At 38.5% G+C, this 21,534-nt stretch overlaps 1 protein-coding gene across 13 annotated transcripts in view; it reads right to left on the bottom strand.

The window, feature by feature from the left end:
- ESRRG (estrogen related receptor gamma) overlaps positions 1–21,534 on the bottom strand; it is a 563,748-nt gene that overhangs the window by 140,828 nt on the left and 401,386 nt on the right. For all 13 annotated transcript variants that reach the window (XM_032422150.1, XM_032422157.1, XM_032422153.1 and 10 more), the window contains one exon: positions 10,671–10,787. In XM_032422150.1, the coding sequence (XP_032278041.1) occupies positions 10,671–10,787 (117 nt within the window). The remainder of the gene's footprint in view (positions 1–10,670; positions 10,788–21,534) is intronic.

Raw genomic sequence — 21,534 nt, 5'->3', positions numbered from 1 at the left:
AACTTTTAATAGTATTCCAATTAAAGCAGGAGGAAGGGAGTTAAAAAGAGCCTTTTCTTACCATTTCAATCTTTCTGTCCTCTCTAACCCAAATGCAGCAAGGATAGATTTACTCCGTTCAAATGATTCTTGGTGCTGTGTCTGGTAAGTCCACAAGAGAGAGTCTACTTCATTTCTAATGTAATTGTTATATTTCAAAAATAAATAAATATAAAATTGTTCCCGAGTACCGACGTGCACAGGGAGTATGTGACAGCCTAAGATCCACATAGATTATATACAGAATCATGGATAAATCTTTAAAACTTTGGTACTCCTGTTTTCCCCGTGAATAAGAGATAAGATCGTAATACTCCAGTGGTCCACTGTGGCCATATCCTCCAAACAACTGAGGCAGACTGTACTCAAAGTCAGTAAATCAAATTCACTCCTTTCTAGAAAGGCAAAACTTATAAGGAATTTGGTTCTAAAGTTCTAAAAATTGGAGCCAGAAAGTAAGCCGATGCCAAAATGTTCCTCTATGCTCCAACCTGGATTTATAGAAGATGTCATACACTCTATGACAAAAACACAGACCCCTGAAATAGGGTTCCCAGGAACTGAACAGCTTGAGTGTTGCTGATATTTATTCATACAGTTTATAACGGGCAAGTTATTCCAAAGTTTATGTTGGATCTCAAGAATCTCAGAATGGGAAGTGACCATAAAACATACTCTAGTCTAAACCCCACATGGTACTTGAACTTGTTCTCTACATCTCCCGAAATGATGGGAAACTTACTGCCTTCCAACACAGTTCATTCTATTTCTGGACATTCAGTGAAGAACTCAAAGCAATGAAATGAGTCCTGATTTTTTTTTAAATGGTTGACTTAAATAATTTTTTAAGAGTTTGGTATTTCCTGAATACCCATAGCCTCTGAAGAATCCCAAGCTAAATATACACTTTTTTTTTTTAAGATTTTTTATTTATTTGACACAAAGAGAGAGGGGGAGAGAGGGAGAGAGCAGGCACAAGCAGGGGGAGGGGCAGAGGGAGAAGCAGGCTCCCTGCTGAGCAGGGAGCAGGGAGCCTGACGCGGGGCTTGATCCCAGGACCCTGGGATCATGACCTGAGCCGAAGGCAGCCACTTAACCAACTGAGCCACCCAGGCGCCCCCTAAATATACACTTGAATAATCCTATGGTTCACAAAGACAACTATATTAAACAAATATAGAGCACAGGCAAAACAGCCAGAATGCCTGTCATAAAATCTGGTCTCTTATTGTGCATTGTGAGAACTCTGGCAAGTAACATTATCTCTTCAAGCTTTCATGCCTCTGAGAAATGGGGAAATACCCACCTCTGGGGGTCACTGTAAGGAATAGCAAAAAGAAAAAAAAAACTAACTAAAGCACATAGCACATAGCCTAATGCATATTAAGCTCCCAAGAATTATGTTATTACCCCTTACCTGCAAAACCTTCGCTATTCATTTTGAGACAGACGGTTCAAGTCTCCTACCAACAAAGCATGACCAAAAAAATCACCATCTGGTAATGCAGTATCTGCACATGAAATAACTTTTTGTGGCACTTAAATATATTCCCAAATGGCTTCATGTCAGGACAAAGCTCACAAAGAAGGTGCTCTTTGCTATTGCTTATATTATAACTTGGGAGTTTTGTTCAATACTCTGCATTAATGAGGGAGCTTCTTAGGATAATATTACAACAGAGAGTGCAAGAAATACCAGTGAGGTCAATGCAGTTCTATTAACTGTCATCTAACACAGAAATATTTTCCTTGAATACCATTAAAGCTTTCTCCTTTTCTTTGTTCTGCTTTTTGAAGGCAGTAGGAACCCAAATTTCCCTACCAATAATTTCTGTTTTCGACTTGGCAGCATAATGATATTAGACTTGAGGAAAAAAAAAATCACCTTGGCAATGTCTTCTTCAGAGGGTTTTTACAAAAGATATTTTGTTAGGATAAATTGCACTAAGCAGGTTCTTTAAGTAAGCAAAAACAAATCAGCTTGTTACCAAATGACCTGAGTAGCTTTCTATTTTTTAAAGAGAACTTACCTGGAAAATGCTACACCCTTTGAATGAACATTTTGTTAAAATGGAAGCTATGAAACAGAAGGGTAATTAGACAAGTAAGTTGCTCTTTGCTCTCCTGCTGATAGGGTAAACCCAGAAGACTCTCAGAGTTCCCACTGCCATATATAAATCAAGACACAAGCTGTGGTTGCAGGAAAACAGTTCTGGGATAATTTTTCTTTAGATCCTGGGGGCTCAAGATAACTGACTGAAGAGATGTAGTGGCAGCTAAATGAATAAATGTATAGTTTGTGTTCTGTCTCCTAAACATGCATTTATGTGCATGCACGCGCACACACGCACACAAACACACACACCGTCTCTTAACTAAAAAGCAGAAATGAGAAGTATACCCCATGGATTGTGATGAGATTCCTCAGAAGAAACAGGGCCTCTGGACAAAGAATCTTCTAATGAGGAGAAGCCACTATCATCTCTCTACTGCTACCATTTCTTCCACCCAAAGATTTCCTAAACATTAGGTCAGCCCTGTTAATTCATGAGTCAGAGCAAAAGATGAGGGTCTTCCATTCTAGAGTTACTGGCAATGATTTGTCAAGCCCAGATTTAAGCAGGGCAGAGATGAGAGGACCTTCTTAAGATACTGGAGATCCACCCACCCAGGAATGAAAATAAAAGAGAATTCTAGGGACGCCTGGGTGGCTCAGTGGGTTAAGTGTCTGCCTTTGGCTCAGGTCATGATCTCAGGGTCCTGGGATAGGGTCCCACATCCAGAGCAGGGACCCTGCTTCTCCCTCTGCCTGCCGCTCCCTCTGCTTGTGCGCTCCCGCGCTCACTCGCTCTCTCTCTCTCTGGCAAATAAATAAAATATTTTTTTTTAAAAAAAGATAATTCTAGGTCCTCAGACTTTTTGAGGTTAACTTCTCTCCCTGGGGACCTGGTATCCAGAGACAGACACTAACTCGGCCTGACCAAAACAAATGGACCGAAATGTATTGTTCCATGCTGGGTCTTACACTGTGACATTCGGACCTCCAAAACTTCTGGTACATAATGCCTCCTCACAGTCAGCCCAATACTCTAGCTGCTCAGTTATTCTTAATGGCCTTTTCTGGACCGATCCCCACCACCACCTGTATCTTCAGTGGCCTCATCGAACCCCAAATGAGAAAAGCTTGGTTTCCTGAGATCAGAATCCTAAGGAAAAGTCTCCTCTTTATGAATGTGACTTATAACTTAGGCACAAACCCCTTTTTAAACCCACAAGCTCTGCTGCTTCTTGGGAGCACCAGGACTCTTTCCCATTTCTTCTACCCCCAAATGAGTATCTCAGGCCACTATCAGCCTGCTGTGCTGTGACTGTGGGCAATCTACATGAAGCTGGAGCAGGAAAAACCCCTTGTTTGGCCAAGACTGCAACAAAGCTTGATAGAGATACAGAGCCTGAAAGGTGACGTACCTGACTTCTAATCCCATTCCCACTCTATCTGTAATGGGTCACTGAGTAAGTCACTGAAACTCTCTGAGCCTTGGATTCCTCATCTGATTAATGAGAATCTCACACCCAGGGTCCCGCTTTTATCTACTGAGTGAGGCTTTCAAGGTGATAATGGAACCTTAATATCCTGTGCCCTTTCCACACTGAATGGTGACTTATTCCAAATGCTGATTCCCATCCTCGGCTTTGACTTTATCCTAAAGAGGAAGACTCACAATTCTAACACATCGTTTAAACTGCCCAACTGGAATCTTCATGTTAGTAGTTTTTGGACTTTAAAAAGCAGGGGGAAATATTGAGCACCTCCCTAACAGAAACTTACTTTAAAAATGTCAAATCAAATATGAAAAGCAAATGTGCTTATCAATAAAACATATAACTATGTTACTGGTTTTGTTAGTTTTAATGACTCATTTCCCCCCCAGAGGAAATATTTAGAAGGCCTCGAAAATTATATAATCTTGCTCTTCTCCTCTCCAACTTATGTCAATATTTTTATTTTAAAAATGTAACAACAAAACTTCAAATAAATCTGATTAGTAGCAATATAGCAATCTGCGATGAGATTTCAGATGCTCACAGAAATAAAACTCTACCGACTGCACTTCAATATATTGACAAGAGTTGGTAGGGACTATAAGGGAATACAGAGGAAAAGTTTTTCAAACACAGGCAAAAGTGCAAGACCCCATTTCCTAAGTATTTAAATATCTATTGATGACTCCACTGTTCCTTCAACTCTCACTTCTATTAACTGTGGCAAAAATAACACACTTCCTGCTTTTCCAGAAAGATGAAAAGCTTCCAAAGAATTATCCAGTTAAGACAAAATTGACAAAAGAGCACAATTCACTAGACAAGTCTACAAATCATGGTTCCTATGGTTTGACCAGCCTCACAGATATTGTCAACATCATGTCACAATTACAAGTATCTTCATGTCTATATTGGTGTAATGTTTCTATAGACCTTATATCATTTTCTAAATAAAACTTCTTTTAGAATAGAAGGGATGAGAAAGAATGTAGTCTAACTGCTCCCCTGCACATATGGAAATGAAGAGAGAGCTCGATGGACTTCCCCAAAATCACAACGCTAGGTAGAGGAAAAATCAGAATTAAAAGCTAAAGTGTGGTATTTTGCCAGACACATGGGAGAAGCTCAGTTAATATTTATGGAGGTGTACTAAAACTTATGTCCATCCTCTGATTTTTTTTTTCCATGATGCTCTGCTATCAAAATTTCCTTAGTAAAATTTAATGTATCTATGAGATTAGTAGAGTTCCTACATTTCTTTGTGCGCATTTTAAAATGTGTATGATTTGTCCTTTTTCTCTGATAGACAAAGGAACGAGGCCTCCTTTCTACAGCTCAGCCAGTAATCAAAGGCTTTCTTCACCTGCATTGTTGTTGGTAAAAACTTCTGCTTGAAGTCCCTTTTTCCCTTTTTATACTGTTGTCCTTCTTTGTTTGACCTAGGGTAGATATTAAAAACTCAGTGGGTTAAGCCTCTGACTCTGCATCTCAGTTCAGGTCTGGATCTGACGGTCATGAGTTCAAGCCCCACGTAGGGCTCCATGCCGGGCATGGGGCCTACTTACAAACAAACAAACAAAACCCAAAAAACTAAATTCCCTTATGAAATTTTGGAACAAGTCTTCACCTATTGATGTGTTTCTATAAAAAGTTTGGAAAGGACCCCTAAGGTCATTGATATTGCCAAAAAATAACAAAATGTATATGAATTTGTATTAGTCCAGCAGGTGAATGTCGTATATCCAAATTCTAGCTCAGAGTGTCACCCACTAACCATGTGCCAGACCCCGTGTCTCTATTGGCTCTCTCGTTTTTCAAAAACCTCACAAGGTACGTTCTATCTGCAGTCCCATGTTCACAAATAAATAGGCTGATGTGGGTCTTAGAGGTTACGTAAATTGCCCAGGTCCAGGAGGTGGTAGAGCCAGGAGCTGGTAGAGCTGGAATCTAGGTCCACCTGACCCCACAGCTTGACTCTTACTGTCTCTAGCAACAATGGGTAATGTTGATTTGGTCCTCATTCTACACCACATGGCATGCTGAACACTTAACATGCAGTTTCTTACTGGATATTCACAACATTTCATTTGCAAATACTACTGTTGCTACCATCATTTTACAGATGATGAAAGGAAAGATCAGAAAGGTTTAAATAACTTTTAAAAAAAAAAATAGGCGGGTGGGAGGATGGGTTAGCCTGGTGATGGGTATTGAGGAGGGCACGTTCTGCATGGAGCGCTGGGTGTTATGCACAAACAATGAATCATGGAACACTATATCTAAAACTAATGATGTAATGTATGGGGATTAACATAACAATAAAAAAAAGAAATAGATGATTTTAGTAAAAAAATAAAATACCTATTACATTTAGATTAAAAAAAAAAAAAAATAGGCAAAGTGGGATGCCTGGGTGGCTCAGTCAGTTAAGCGTCTGCCTTCGGCTCAGGTCATGATCCCAGGGTCCTGGGATAGAGCCCCATGTCGGGCTCTCTGCTCAGCGGGTAGCCTGCTTCTCTCTCTTCTTCTGCCTGCCTCTCCCCCTGCTTGTACTCTCTCTCTCTGTGTCAAATAAATAAATAAAATCTTTAAAAAAAGAGGCAAAGTGAAAAGCATTGTTTTTGGCATGAAATAGCTACACTGGCCCTCCATGCTTCCTTGATTCATCTATATTTTGGCTGGGGAATATAACGCTGTGTATATATAAATGTGGGTACCTTGCTCTCATCTACAAGAGTCAAAGAAAAATACTTGAGTTGTCAAGGTGAAACCCATCATACCAATAAACAGCAGAAAGCCCTTCAATCCTTCGATCAGTGAATTCTATACCTAAATAAAATAATTACTGCTTTCATAAAATGTCTCTGTTTGCCACTGACAGAGAGTAAACCGAATCAGTATGTCCTGCAATAGCCTTTAAAGAACCAAGGAGAGAGATCAAAATAAAAATAAATCTTGACCAGATTTATAGGTGCACCTTGATTAGTTCTTGTTTTTTCCTTCAAATAAGCAATACCTGAAAAAAATGAAAAGGGAATGTTGAGACCAGATATCTTGTAATAGATGGGTTTTTGCTGACATCCAGTATGGCATAATGCTGAAAAACTAATGCTGGCCCATCATTCCTGAGGCTTACCAGCAAAGTAGAGCCCAGAAAAAGAAAAGGGGATTTTTTTCAGGATGTGGAATGGTGCAACCACTTGGATTTGAACAAACTATCATTTTTTTTTTTAACTGTACTTCTTGAAGTTTTATTATGTTGTGGGATTCTGTCATTTTCTCCATATAAACAACTGTTCATTTCAAACAGTAACAGTTTTTTGACTCAAAAATTCTAGGGATGCCTGGGTGGCTCACTAAGTTAAGCGCCTGCCTTCGGCTCAGGTCATGATCCCGGGGTCCTAAGATCGAGTCCCACATCGGGCTCCAGAAGCCTGCTTCTCCCTCAGCCTGCAGCTCTCCCTGCTTGTGCTCTCTCTCTCTCTGACAAATAAATAAATAAAATCTTTAAAAAAAATTCTAATGTTATAATCAAATGTAGTTCATTCAGACATAATTCTGGTGCTGGCTAATGAGAAGGCATAGGTTGTAAGAATTTAATTATGCACAATGTGATGCAACTGGAATCGTTTGCCCACTAAGCCACCACTTCCCTTTGGCACCCTACATCATTAGTAGAAACACCAGTCAATAAAACTAGGGATTATTGTTTTTAAAAGAGTAAAGTCTCATTTTCTATAAACCACCTTTTTCATGAAACTTCTTTATTTCCCTCAGGCAGCACTTTACCTAAGATGTATTTGGCTAGTTAAATAAAAATACCTGTTAAAGGAAAGAAGGTTCCCATCAAAGCTGTTGAAATCTGATTTCATTTCACATTCTACAACTAACGTTGTTTTTTGTTTAAATAGATTTTGTCTGTCAATTTCCAGGCCTGCTGTGCCATCAGGCTGTATGGACTGCTGTGGTCAACACGGGGGTTGTAGCAGCAAATTTTATTATGGACTGGTAATTGAATTGAACAGGTTTACATTTGAATAGATTTACTACATCATGATCTCTGACATACTGCATGGGACCGAAATCCCTCTCCATCCATAAAGATACATTTAAGACAGTATCATTCTCTCCAGGCTGAGGAGGCAAGTCTTGAGCCAAGGAGATGGCCAAACATAATTGTGTATTTATATGCAGGGTGTAATGCAATATTTCACTGCATTTTTAAGTATGAAAGAAAAGGAATATTCCGTATTTACTCATAGCCATCCTTTTGGGGGGAGGGGCTTAGAGAACTGGCATTTTTCCATCAAAGTGGGCATAAGGAAGTAAAGGAAAATAAATTATTTGAGTATTTCAGCAAGTACAGCAGCAAGTCCCTTGAAAACAGACCCTCTAAAGGCTTGATAACAGCAACTGAGGAGGTGTGAATTACAGATAAGCACCAGCCCATTTCTTTCACCAACAATGTTTAATTAAACACAGTTCACACCTCCTCAGTCACTCTAACCACCCTTCAGGATCGCTCCTGCTTAAAAACCACAATGGGGGAAATTATTTAGGGGAAAATTTATTTTTGTTTTCACTTCGTCCATAAACCTGGAAGTGCAAAGAGTTGAATAAATCGTAGTAGTAAAATTAAACTAGTCAAAAAATTCTATCAACCTGTAAATGGAGACATAGCTCCATGTACTTTAGTTTTTGAAAATAAAATCCACATCTAGGACACATCTATTTCAAGTGCTAACTGATATATTCGTTTTATAACCCACTTTAAAAAAATAGATTTGCTCTTTGAAAATTATTCCTCAACTCCCAACTTTTAATTAACGCTTTTTGAATGAGCTTAAGTTCAGTGTGAGTCTCTACAGTTCAACTCAGTGGCCATATAATGACCAAAAATGGACCATCAGTTACTTATCATGTTATTGTGAACTAGGTTTTTGTTTGCTACTCTGCTATAGGATTTAAGGCAATTACGAAGATAAAGTTTCAACCTCAAAAGGAGTAAGCTCAAAGGAAAATTCCTTGTCCTGTGGGTTGGGTCATTATGGTTGGGTTTTTATATGTATTTTTTCCGTTGTCAAAACTCTCCCACTGGCATTTCCATGTCAGTTTCCTCTAGCAAGAACAACCACATCCAACTTCCTCATTGCGGCACTGCTGAAGCCTAGAATGGTACCTGGCACACGGGAGAAACTTAATAAATACTTAGCAAGTGCATTCTAAATGTAAAATATATCAACTATGAAAAATCCTAATGGTGCCAAAGGCTATACAGCGAAAAGGGCAAGTACCCCCCTCCTCATTGTATTCATAGTGTCACACTGTTCCCCATCTTTATTTATCCCTCCTTCCACTTCTCCATGTATATCCCATCACGATGCACATCTCCCTTCTACCATTCTTCCTCCTTTTTCTCTCTACAGATATTTTAATATGAATTATTAAAATATAAATTTTTATAAATTTTTAAATTTAATATAAATAGATATTCTTATATAAAAATAAACTCATATATACATTGAATCATACTACTAGGGAACTTGTACTTTATTTTTTTTTTTACTTGACAATACATCTTGCATCATGTTTTCATAAGGCTTTAATCATAAAGTTATATACTCTTTGTTTATAGCTTCCTCCCCCCACCCCACCTCCCCACTCCCACCCCAGGGGAAGAGGAGAGTCAAAGATGAGGAGAATTTGAGAGTCTTCTTTGTTCCTAGTCAAATGAGGGGTTAGTTCTTAGCGATCTAGTAAAGGGTGGAGAAATACGGCATGAATTCCACATACCCAAATATAACTGATCCACTCCTCTTCCTATGACATTGTTCACAGTAAAAATCTTGCATTAAGAACAAACCAGGAAAAATTATGAGATCTAGGAATGCCATACCTAATTGAAGCTCTGGTTTGTTCTCAGGGAATAAACACTTAGATGTATTTGGATTTAGAAGTTAAAAAGTCAGGGATGCTCCAGTAACAGCAAATACATAAACTAATAGGGCCAACCCTGTGAACAAAGTAACAGAAGCAATACATTTAAATGTAATTTACCTAATTTCTTTCAAACTTTGATTACCACATTTTCATTTTGTTACTTTATAAAATTATCATATTTATTTTAAACCCTGGCAAGTCTTCTGAAGAGAAAAAGATGGTAAAATCTAAAACTGTAAAAAAAAAAAAAACACACATTTACAAAAACACACACATAGAGATGCATTTAAAAACAAAAACAAAAACAGATCTAGGCTTTCCAAAGAAAAGAATAATTTCTCTCTAGCCACAAGCTAAAATGTTAGTTTCATTGGACATGCTGACATATACAATTATTTCAGGACCTTGGATATGGGTGGAAGAAGTCAATGAATTCTAGAATCTGACTCTCTGTTCAGTTTTGGGCTCTACCACTTGTGAGCTGTGTGAGCTTAGGCCATAACTGAATCCATGGTCACTGTTATTATTCTGTGTTTGTTGGCGTTATCCCTAAGTGAAAGCAACAATTTTAGTATCATTATTAAAAGCTCTTTATAATAGAACATAAGTCCAAAAGATAAGATTGGAAAAAAATACAGCCTAATATTAATTTTTTTTAAAAAGTGGTAACAATATGAAATGATGGGTATGTTAATTAGCTTGACTGTGGCAATTATCTTACAATACATATGTATATCAAAACATCAAGTCATACACCTTAAATGTTCACAATTTTTATTTGTCAATTACATCTCAGTAACGATGGAGGGGAAGATCTCCCTGCAAACTTAGAAATGAGAAGAAACACAAAAAGACAAGGACTAGCCTCTTGGTGTCCTTTGTCCTTTGCCTTCTGCAACTCGTAAAGAGGAAAAGAATCAGAACGACCAAGCATACCTGGTGGGTTTAGCTGCACATCAGATGTTTCCTACCTTGTCCCTTCCTGTTGATATCAAGCAGTTAGCCAGGACATATCAGAAAACTCAGGCGTAAAGATGTATTCTGCCATCAGATTCAGAGTGCTTACTGTGACCCCATCTTTTCCCAGTTTCTCTAGCCCTTCCCCCATTCCCAACCTAAAACACAGAGCCCCCAGCAACATGCCTTACCTTCTTTCAGCATGCCCACTTTTAAACACTTCATGAAGCGGCAAGCCTGGCAGGATTTACGTCTGCGCTTTGTGATTTCACATTCATTTGTGGCAGGGCAGCTATATTCTATATTACCTAAAACACAGAGTTCAAAGAAAAACAGTTAGATTTGCAAGACCCAGGAAATGTGAGCATCCCAAAGGCAATGCCCACTCTGTTACTTCTGCCTCCCCTCTCAAAAAAAATGTCACATAAGATTCATTAGGATGTCACAAATGTCATGAAGCTGGATGCTCTGTGGCAACCACTTAAGATGCACTGAATAGGGGCGTCTGGGTGGCTCAATCAGTGAAGGGCCCGACTCTTGATTTTGGTTCAAATCATGATCTCCAAATCTTGAGATGGAGCCCCATGCTTAAGATTCTCTCTCCCTCTGCCCCTCCCCCTGCCACTTTCTCTCTCTTAAAAAAAAAAAAAAAAAAGATGCACTGAATAATTGGAAGATACATGGTAAAGTATCTCAAAAGATTAAGTTTAAAGTTAGCCTTTAAAACATTATGCTTAGTCTACCCATGCAAAATAACAATCTTCCAGAATTTTAGAACCCAAAACAAATTTCAAAGCAAATTATTTCCATAAAAGCATGAACATCAAAATCATATTCTTGTATCATCAATCCTGGATTTCTTTTGGTTACTAATGTTCCAGTATATCAGGCTTATTGTCTTTCTGACACTAAACAGCATAAACGCCACTGTGAAAAATGATCAGCAGGCTCATCTGGGGCCTTACAGTAAGCTCCTAGATGGCAGGGACCGAAATGACATGGCTCTCGTGTCCACATTTACCCGGGCCTTACAACACAGTTCTCTGCTTAGTAAATGCTTATTGAGGAGGAGGAGGAGGAGGAGGAGGATGACGATGATGACGGTTATCATCATGTTTGTTACATTATTTGCATAATGAATTCCAAACACTCAAGCTCCATGGACGTGTTATAAATAAAAATAAACTGCTACGAAACAATATGTTTAATGTCAGAGTTGACATTACTTATGGTCCTACTTACACATTTGAAGCAATAAATATGTAGCCAGAAGAAGATCCGAACTTTAACTCAAAATTTTTTTTCAATTAATGCCAATGATAGTGTGTGGGATGTGCTCTGGAGCTGCCTACAGCTTTGTAAAGAAGCTGCCTTTAAAATAAAGCCTCTCTCCCCTATCAGTTCTGTCACATAGTGCTTGAAGGTCTTTCCTTACTTCCTAACCCTTTCCCCTTGTGATTAAGTGCATTAGGATCTTAATGAAAATGCATTCTCTTTATTGCCCTCTTGGGAAGGGGGAGGTCATCACACCAAATGCATAAATTGTCATCAGAGACGGTCCGAGCATAATTGCAATTTTGCTGCTCTGTGTTCGCAATACTCAGGGTCCGTCCAAGTCCCCTGAAACATGCGCAGTCTAGTAATTAGCATAGAGTCTGCCTGGGACCACAGCATTGATGAAATATTTCAGAGTTAATCACACTTTGTAAACACTGATTTATATTGACTACCTTTCTCCAGACTGATGTCTCCTCATTAAATATCACATTAGTGGATTGCAGGATTGTACAAAGACTCAACTACTCAGCAACTGCTAATTCAACAGGAAGTAATACCTAACCACTTATAACTACTGAAAATTGGTTAAGTATGCATGACTAAAATATACATATTAAAAAAAACTGTGCATTATAACTTGAGATAAGCCTATCAAAATTATTTGGCTCAATTAGCATTCTAACTCAGGGCATTTATAATAATAAAAGCAACTACTTTTTAATGTAAGAGGTTAAATAATAAGAGTAATATTAACTACATCAACAGAGGCACACACCATCACCTTCTTCAGAGATACTACTAACACCCAGAAAATCAAGGATAAGTCAAAGGAACCAGCCTGGCTGGATCATGGCTGAGAATAAAAGGATTAGATTCTGAACTTTAGATGAACCATTTTTCACTGCTGAGTTTCTTTAACCATCACTGAAAATGTATTTTGCATCCAGGGAGTATTGCTAGTAACTTCCTAGAGGTTAATTAGTATTCTAATACCAGAACCTTCCACTCTACTTACCTCTTCCTATACTTATTTAAAAAGAAATTCAGTCTTTGCTTTCTTAGAAAGAGATGAACAATAACTAGTTAGGAAAAAAAAAAATGGTTTCCAAACAGCATTTCTTGCCCCTTTTTGCCAGAAAAGTCAGTATGAAGTCCTCACTTTGCTTACTTTCCAGTACTAAAGCATGACCCACATTTTAACCCAATGCTAGAAACTTCTACCAGGGTGACCCACCATCTCCCTCCCACCCCCACAAAAACAATCATCTTTCATTTCAAACTGGATCCTCTTCCTCCAAAAATTCTATCCTCATCCTCCACGAGAACACACTTCTGACAGGAACCTCAATCAGGCATGTGTGAGCTCACACCTGGACTATGGTAGTTCTCCCCTACGTGGGCATTGTGCCTCCATTCTGTCCCCCTGAATCCATGCTGCCTGCCTCTTCCTAGGACTGCTTAATTTAAAAAGAAAATACCTTAATTGAAAAAAAAAATCACTACACTTCTATGGCCTCTTGAATTAAATACAGAATATTAGATTAGCAAACAAAATCGCCACTCCAATATGACTCCCATCTACTTATCCAGCAATATTACAATTATTACCTTATATGAACTTTCTGATGCAGCCAAGTCAATTTATTCATTTTTTGCTGTGTCCTTCAGACATCCCTCTGAGAATGATCTATCTTTGCCCCTCTTTTCTTCTTAAAATTACTTCTAAGGCTCACTGTTCAACTCAAATTCCATTCAAATCTTTCATGAAAACCTCTCAGACCATCATAGCAGAAAATGACTTCTTGGTTCTCATATCTTTTCACGTACTCTCATCACATACAGACATGCTGAATTTTTTCATACCTTTTTTGCATGCATATTACCCATTAGATGGTAAGATCCTGGAGGCAAGGACCATTTCTTATGCAGTAGAAAAATCTTCTTCCAAAAGTAGTAAATAAGTAAAATAGTATGCTTCAAAAAAACTTATATTTTCTTGATACCTCAATGTCATTGTTATGAACACCAACTATGGTGCTGTGATGTAGTAATGTCCACAAGGTCAAGTGAGCTGGATGTCCCATCAGGAAGCAATATTAAGACCACTAGGAAAACCATTTCACAAATTAAAAAAAAAAGTATTAGGAAACCTAATTAATTTTTCAAAACCTTAAAAAGTAGCTTTGACAAAAATGGAAATGCATGGTAAAACAGAAAGAGATCATTGAGGGGAAAACCAAAAAAAAAAAAATATTAAGGCTTCTGGGGAGCACAATGTGAAAAGAAAAAAATGAATGTGAGAGACTTTAAAGGAAATAAAGTGCATCTTGATATGAACAGGATAAGAATAAAAGGAAAATAAAATAGGAAAATGTTTTAAAACATGAAAAAAACAGACAGATGGCACTAAAAGGGTTAATTTTTATCTTGTTATACTACTTAGTATTACTTAGAAAGCAGATGCTCTCAGAACTGGAGCCACACTGGAGAAAATATTTAGGAGTGATTCAATGATAATAGCTAAATCTATGAATGACTTGTCTAAGAATGACTGTAAGGATTTTTAAATTTCTTCAAAAAACAGAAGGAAAATTGTACAATTACCACATGAGAGCTTCAGATCACATATAAAGAAGTACTCTAGTTCCCTTTCTAACCATTACATTCTGAATTCTTCAATGACAAAGGGAAACATAAAGGCAGAGAAATTTTTAATAGTGCCTCAGAATGAACTCTTGAGGGAGAGGCTCTGTCTTATTCATTGCTAGATCCTTGGTGCTGATCCATGAACCTGCAATTTTGGATCATGTGCTGGGTTGGGATAGAAAGAGGTAGTTCCTGCTCTTGAGAAGTCCACAGTCTTACAGAGGAGATAAAACATGTAAGCGAATAACAACACAATTTAGTGTGGGGGGGCGGTGTTTCTGGAATCACGACTAGCATGCACGCACACACATATGCATTCCCACAAATGCAGAGATTATGCCTAAGAAAGTCAATGAATTCTCAATCTAGAAGTGAATGACTGAACTATGCTGTGAAAAATGGATAAATAACTATATTGGGGTAGAGGAATCTTCCCAAAGCTATTGGCAACAAAACATGTTTTGTAAAAATTTCACTGTGAATGGATGGAAATTATAGCGGTCCTGAATGTTTTCACAATTGATATATTTTCAGCTTAAGTGTATAGAAACTGTTTACGATGAATCAGGAATCCTTCAGCCAAATTTCCATAAATTAGTCTTGACATACATGAGTGATAACCTTGATTTCACTAAGTAACACTGGTTTATATCTTGAAAAACAAATCAACATTATTCTAAAGAACTTATTTGCTGGAGGAAAACCTCTAATTTCAAAGCCCTCCCATTGAGTTACTTAGTTCACCGTTGTTGGCTATGATCGCCCACCCAACAAAGCCTTTGATGTGTGTTAGAGTCTACACAGATTCTGCCCTTGAAATACCTTCCCTGGTGCTTTTTCTATGCAACAACAACAACAACAACAAAAAAACCATTTTATCCTAAAAATGTGCTGCCCCAAGCACCTGGATAATAATGTTCCATCTATTTTGGTAATGGCTCAAAGACATTACTCCCAGTAGACCACATGATCTCTATGGAGCACTTGTTTTCCTTCAATTCACGAAAAGTGGAAACTCAACAAAAATATTTCCAATAGCAACTATGGGCACCTGAAATGTGAACACTGGACAGTCAATCAGGAGGATGCAAAAGTTATTGTTCACAAGCAAGGATTCTCATTTCAGACACGGAGTTTTCTTGGCTTACAGCTTGCTATTTCCTGGGACACATTTGTTAGAGGGCACCAGGGACTGAATTGGGCGACTACTGAGGACACAGCTGGAATTTTCCCAGTTTTGTTAAGAGCTGGGGAAGTGAGCTCTGTTGTAGAGGGAACCAAATCAACATGGAAGCTCTGGGTTTTTAAACCAGGCTGACAAGAATGATAGAGCAATTTATAATATCTCCTGGCAGCTTTTCAGAAAGTCCTGGGCTCTGATTACTTATTTCAGAGTCTTTTGTACAATTAGTTTGTAGGCAATATAATTTTCTCACTTACCGCTTAATAGAATCTTGCAGCTAGCTGGCGGATAGAATAACAGGGTGTATGTAAAACTCCAGCCTGGAGTGCCAGTGGATAATTTGTATATTCCTTTCAGTCACTTAATGGACTTTTACAGTTTGGCAGTGAAAGGGCTGAATGATGTAAATTAGCATGGCATCTCAAAATAAAAATATATGTCAAATCCTTACTCCCAACTCACGTCACTCATACACAGTAATGGTGCATTTGGCTTTACGTAGTTCCTAAGAGTTGTCCTCTTTTTCACACATACAGACATCCTAATTGTAAAACCCATTTGAAAGCATTTGTATATTTCCCCCAGTTGTTTTAATTTTATTAACAGAACCAAAAGGCTTGAGATGACCCACAGGGCACTCCAAGCGCGGTTTATCCAATTGTTCTCCAATATTAAGTGATTTTAAAATAATGGGATTTGCCTCGGTACACAATTACAGAGCATTAAAAACATGCAGCCAATAATCCATAGTATTTTTGTTTTACATGATGAAAAATATTAAAAAAAGACTTTTTTAATACTGATTCATAGTAAAGGTTTTTCCATACAGCGATACAACTTCCCTTTTTCTCCTTTTTTTTTCTTTCTTGTTTTTAATGCTACTTTTTTCCTCACAGCTTTCTGCCCATTCCACCTGAAATTGAAATGGTCTCTATAACTGGATTATATAATATGGAACAATAATTGATTACATATCTCTAGCAAGAAAGTCATAGTTCTATCAGTGCACATACTTTTTAAGTTTTTTCAAAGAATCCCAAGTTAGACTTCAAAATAAGTTACCTAGGGACACTATACCTGTTCCCAAGGGATTGTTCTGACACTTTCGGAAGCTCCCTTTAGAACTGCCACTGGAGTCAATTTATAAGCTATGTGGGGGGGGGGCAGTCAAAATACATTTCATTCATATTCACCCAAAACATCTGACTGCCTTCTTTATCACAAGACATGAGGCCAAATGATGTCTGTCCACCATTAAATTTCAAATTTACCTTCAAATTTCAAAGATCTCCAGATCACTGATGACAGTCTGTGAGAATCTGCCTCAAGCTCTGAAAGACGATGCCCAAAAGTATTATAAGGAATGGCGGTGTCAGACTCCCAAAGGGGCAGCAAGGCACCTGTGACATGGAGACTGTGGCATACTGACAGAGGAGGAAAGGAGCGTCACAGCCAGTTAATTGTCATACCCAGCTCTTGGCAAAGCAATTTCACGTACAGGATTATGCCAAAGTCGCACGTTCTTTGCCTTTTTGCTGCCCTTCTACCCTCTAAAAAATGAGGTGGAAGATAGGGTATAGAAAGTCTTTTTGGTATTTGGTTCTTTCAGGTTCTATAGGATTAAATTCTGATAATCACAAACATAGTATATAAGAGCCATAACAGTATTTTGGCACAGACTGTTGCATTTTCACACTGAAGCTCAGGCTTAGCTCCCACATGCAAATAAATGATGGCTTGTCTTTAAGGATGAGAAGATCAGAAAGAAGCCTACAAGCAGGCAGGCTCATAAACTCTGAGTAGTATCTACTGACTGCAGACCAAGACCATACACTCTGGTTTCATCTTCCAGTGAACCGTATTGGGTGGGCCACTGAGCTTATAATGGGTACCAACCATCTCCCTCTATGATACATCTAACTACAAGATTGTATTGACCTGCTGAATTAAATCAAAAATAGATTAGCAGCGGGGCACCTAGGTAGCTCAGTCCATTAAGAATCTGACGGCTCAGGTCATGATCTCAGGGTCGTGAGATCGAGTCCCACACTGGGCTCCACACTGACCATGGAACCTGCTTAAGATTCTCTCTCTCCCTCCCCCTCCCCCATCAACTCATGTGCTCGCTCTCTCTCTAAAAAAAAAATTAATTAAAAAATAAAAAATAGACTAGAAGGAAAACAGTGTTGTAAAATGGCGGGGTGGGGGGGGTTATTTAGCCTTGATATTTTTTTCCAGTTTAAACAAAACATATCCTACCTTAGTTTCCCCCAAGTTTGTAAACATGGACATTCTTTTATTGCCTTATTCCACAACTATTGACTCAACACTAGGCACTGTGCATATTCATCTCAAATAAAAGGTGGAAAAAATTATTGTATGCCCATTGCATGTCCTTCCTTAACATACTACCTTGTATAGGGTTAGACACCTGGAAATGAACGAGTGAAGGCAGAGGAGGAGAGGAGAAGGAGAAGAGAAATGGTAGATGAAGGTCCAAATTATAGCTCTGCCATTCATTAGCCGTGTGAACTTGAACTAGTTACTTTACCTTTACTACTCTCGGATTACTAAAATATAAAAAAGGAACAATCATATGAACTTTATAGCACTGTAAGAATTACATGAACTATAAGTGTTAAAATCATAGATCATGTTGTTCACCCTTCTGAGAACAAAAGGGAGAGACATTGTAAGATTTCATCAATTACTAAATACCTTCACTCTAAGACCTAAATCTGGAGTTTGGGAATATTACAAAATAAGTGTGAAAATGAATATGCCATTCACCCAGAGAAACTGAAGGACAATTTTGCCTTGCCAACAACTCCAGCATGCATGGCTATATTTTACACATACTAGGAGGAGAGGAAGAAAGATAACTCAAGTCATTTTTTTAAAGCACCAAATTGTCTAAGAAGTGAATTTCTGAGACATCAACCAGCAACTTCTCCTTGTGAGCATTTCCTGTCACTACACTGGAGCTTATAAACTGCGTATCATTGGGTGTAATCTGATTATAATGGAAGGTAAAGGATTTGCAAAGATCTTCAATCCCACCTCAGCCTTATCCCTTCCCACAGTCTCAGGTCAATTTCTAACCCTATCCAAAGCCCACTCCCCCCTTGTCCGACATGAACCCTGAATTACTCCAAATTCCTAGAAAGCAGCATTCTTTCCTGCTGGTCCTCTTCACGTGCCTCCTTTATCGTGTCTTCAACGAAGCTTTCCAAGAGCCCACAAGACCGTGTCCTTATGGGTGTAACTAACTCATCTCACACTCGTCTTCAGGTGGGTCCTTCTCTTAGAACTCAACATACTTTGTGTCTACTGAATCAACCTCCTCCTGTTCCAACTGCATATTCCTTGCGGATAGGGACTTACACCCCTCAGAATCCCTTGTGTCCAAAAGAATGTGTGGTCAAGTCAATGGCCCACAAGAAGCCACTCATTACCTGTTGATTTGATTTTTAGTGATCCTATTTCTCGTTGCCTCATTTTAATATTTAGCCCCAAATTATTCATCAAAAAAAGCTAAGTATAGTCAATGAGACAGAATAAAACTGATAGGAATCTACCAACAACATATCATTGGGTATTAAGCAACATAAATTTAAAGGATATTAGACTTTGAGGAAAACCTAATTTCTAATTGGTTCAGCCTCCTTGTTTTATAAAGATCATAGACAGGTAAATATGTACTGATTAACCTACGATCACTGGATCTTCCTTACAAAAATATGGACTAGTTTATTGGAAAAAAAAAAAGACTAAAACTCAAATATCAGGGCACCTGGGTGGCTCAGTTGGTTAAGCGTCTGCCTTCAACTCAGTTTGTGATCTCGGGGTCCTGGGATTGAGCCCTGCATCTGGGCTCCCTCCTCAGTGGGGAGTCTGCTTCTCCCTCTCCCTCTGCCCCTCCCCCTGCTCTTGCTCTCTCTCTCTCTCTCTCTCAGATAAAAAAATAGTCTTAAAAAAAAAAATAAAAAAGACTAAAACTCAAATATCCTGACATCCAGTCCAACGGTCCCTAAATGTACCCATTAAAATTTGCATATCAATACCTATAGTAAACACTAAGTGTGAGGCACTACTTTATGTGTTTTACAGATACGAACCTCATTTGGCAGATGAGAGAATTAAGGCACTGAGACAAGAGGTTACATACCCAAAATCATGTAACTAACAAGTGCCTGAGCCAGAATGTGAACCCAGGCACTCTGGATCCAAAATCCATGCTCTTAACTATGATGCAATGCTGCTGGACTCCAATCTTTTCGAAGTAATTAACTAAGTGTTGTTTGGAATAGAAATAAAAAAAATGAAATTCCTATCTTCTGAGAGTGTGCTTTGTGTAGCTGTCGTTGTTGCTATTGTTGCTGGTTGGAAAGAAAATCTTGATGCCTTGGAGCGGTAAGGTAAGGGTGGATCTTGGCATTGTCTTTTGCTGTTGTCAGACTTACGGTACAAGGGCAGCTGCGGGACAGGATAGGGTTGCTTTTGGGGAATGGAATCTCTCACCACCTCAAAAAGAAATCCCTCAACTTGTCTCTGTACCACTATGGTTTGGGGCCAGTTTAATTCCACAGAAACCAAACAGACCATGTCACCAAAGCAACAGGTATCAGGTTGTAAACAATGCATTTTAAAGATCCCAAAATAATGCTATTGTTCATGATGGGAGAAAAAAGTAATCCATACTCAGCCGGGTGTGTTCTGAAATGCATTTAAGAAGGGAATAAGTGTCTAATAAAAACACACTCACTGATGAAGATGATGGAGAATACAAATATCTCTCCATCCAGGGTAACCAGAAATTCAATGTTTTTTAGCTTTGATGTGATGACATCTTCTTGGAAAAGGCAACTAGGCCTTTTGCAGACCCTACGTGATGTGTGCAGCCACTGCATCTCAGTTTTTAAGCTTCGATGGAGTAGGGATGGTATCACAGGAGTATTTATAAAAAAGCTCAAAGAACACCACCGCCACAAGAAAGATGTTACATCTGAGCTAACCATTGCCCCCAAATGTGCTGTGCTCAGTATTCAACATCAACATTCACATGTTTTTTCTCTACCTACATATTCTGAACAACTTTGATGAGTTTGCTTATCTCTTTTTTAACACATATGACTAAAAAACAGTTGGTGAACAAAATACTTTAGGTGAAAGAAAGAAATGCTAACAAAAATCTAATGCAGCCACTATTTTTTAATAGAAATGTACATTTTGCAGTGGCAGTTATCAAATGGTACAAGCAGTCCATATGGCAAGCATAGCAGCATTAGGATCATATCCTACGTGACAAAGCAACTGCCTCTTTCTTAATTTTTTTTAATTTTTTAACTAATCTCTACACCCAATGTGGGGCTCAAACTCACAAGATCAAGAGTCACATGCTCTTCCAACTGAGCCACCCTGGCGCTCCAAAAGCAACTGACTCTTAAATACGAATTTGACTTCAGAGCTTTCCTTGAACCTTCAACCTGAAGGTTTCCTTCAACAAGTAAAAGCAAGCACATCTTTTCCTAATATTGTCCTTAAATGCTTCTGTTCTTGAAGGCCATCAATGTGCCAAGAACTTTGTCAGAGATGAGATATTGGTATTGGAGACTTCCTTCGCTCAAGATCGAGTTGATGTATTCAACAGTATGTGTCTGCATTCTCCAAAGTTGATACAGAGTTGGGGGAAATCCTGCAGGACACAATGATGGTAACTGCTCTGTACTTAAACTGCAGGAGGCAGTATAACAATGATTATAAGATAGGAGTCAACTTGGATTCAAGTGCTGGTTCTACCATTTTCTGTAGGAGTCAGGGCAAGCGCTTCCTTCTTCAGGAATGAAATGGTAATGGGTCACACCAATGGATACTTTTATGGCGTTGCTGTGAAAATCAAATGAGATCATGTATTCAAGGTGCTGAGCAGAGTGCCTGACACAGAAGGT

This window comes from Phoca vitulina, unplaced genomic scaffold (genome assembly GCF_004348235.1).
Source record: "Phoca vitulina isolate PV1807 unplaced genomic scaffold, GSC_HSeal_1.0 scaffold26, whole genome shotgun sequence".
Taxonomy (NCBI): Eukaryota; Metazoa; Chordata; class Mammalia; order Carnivora; family Phocidae; genus Phoca; species Phoca vitulina.
This window is presented reverse-complemented; position numbering and strand designations above follow the sequence as displayed.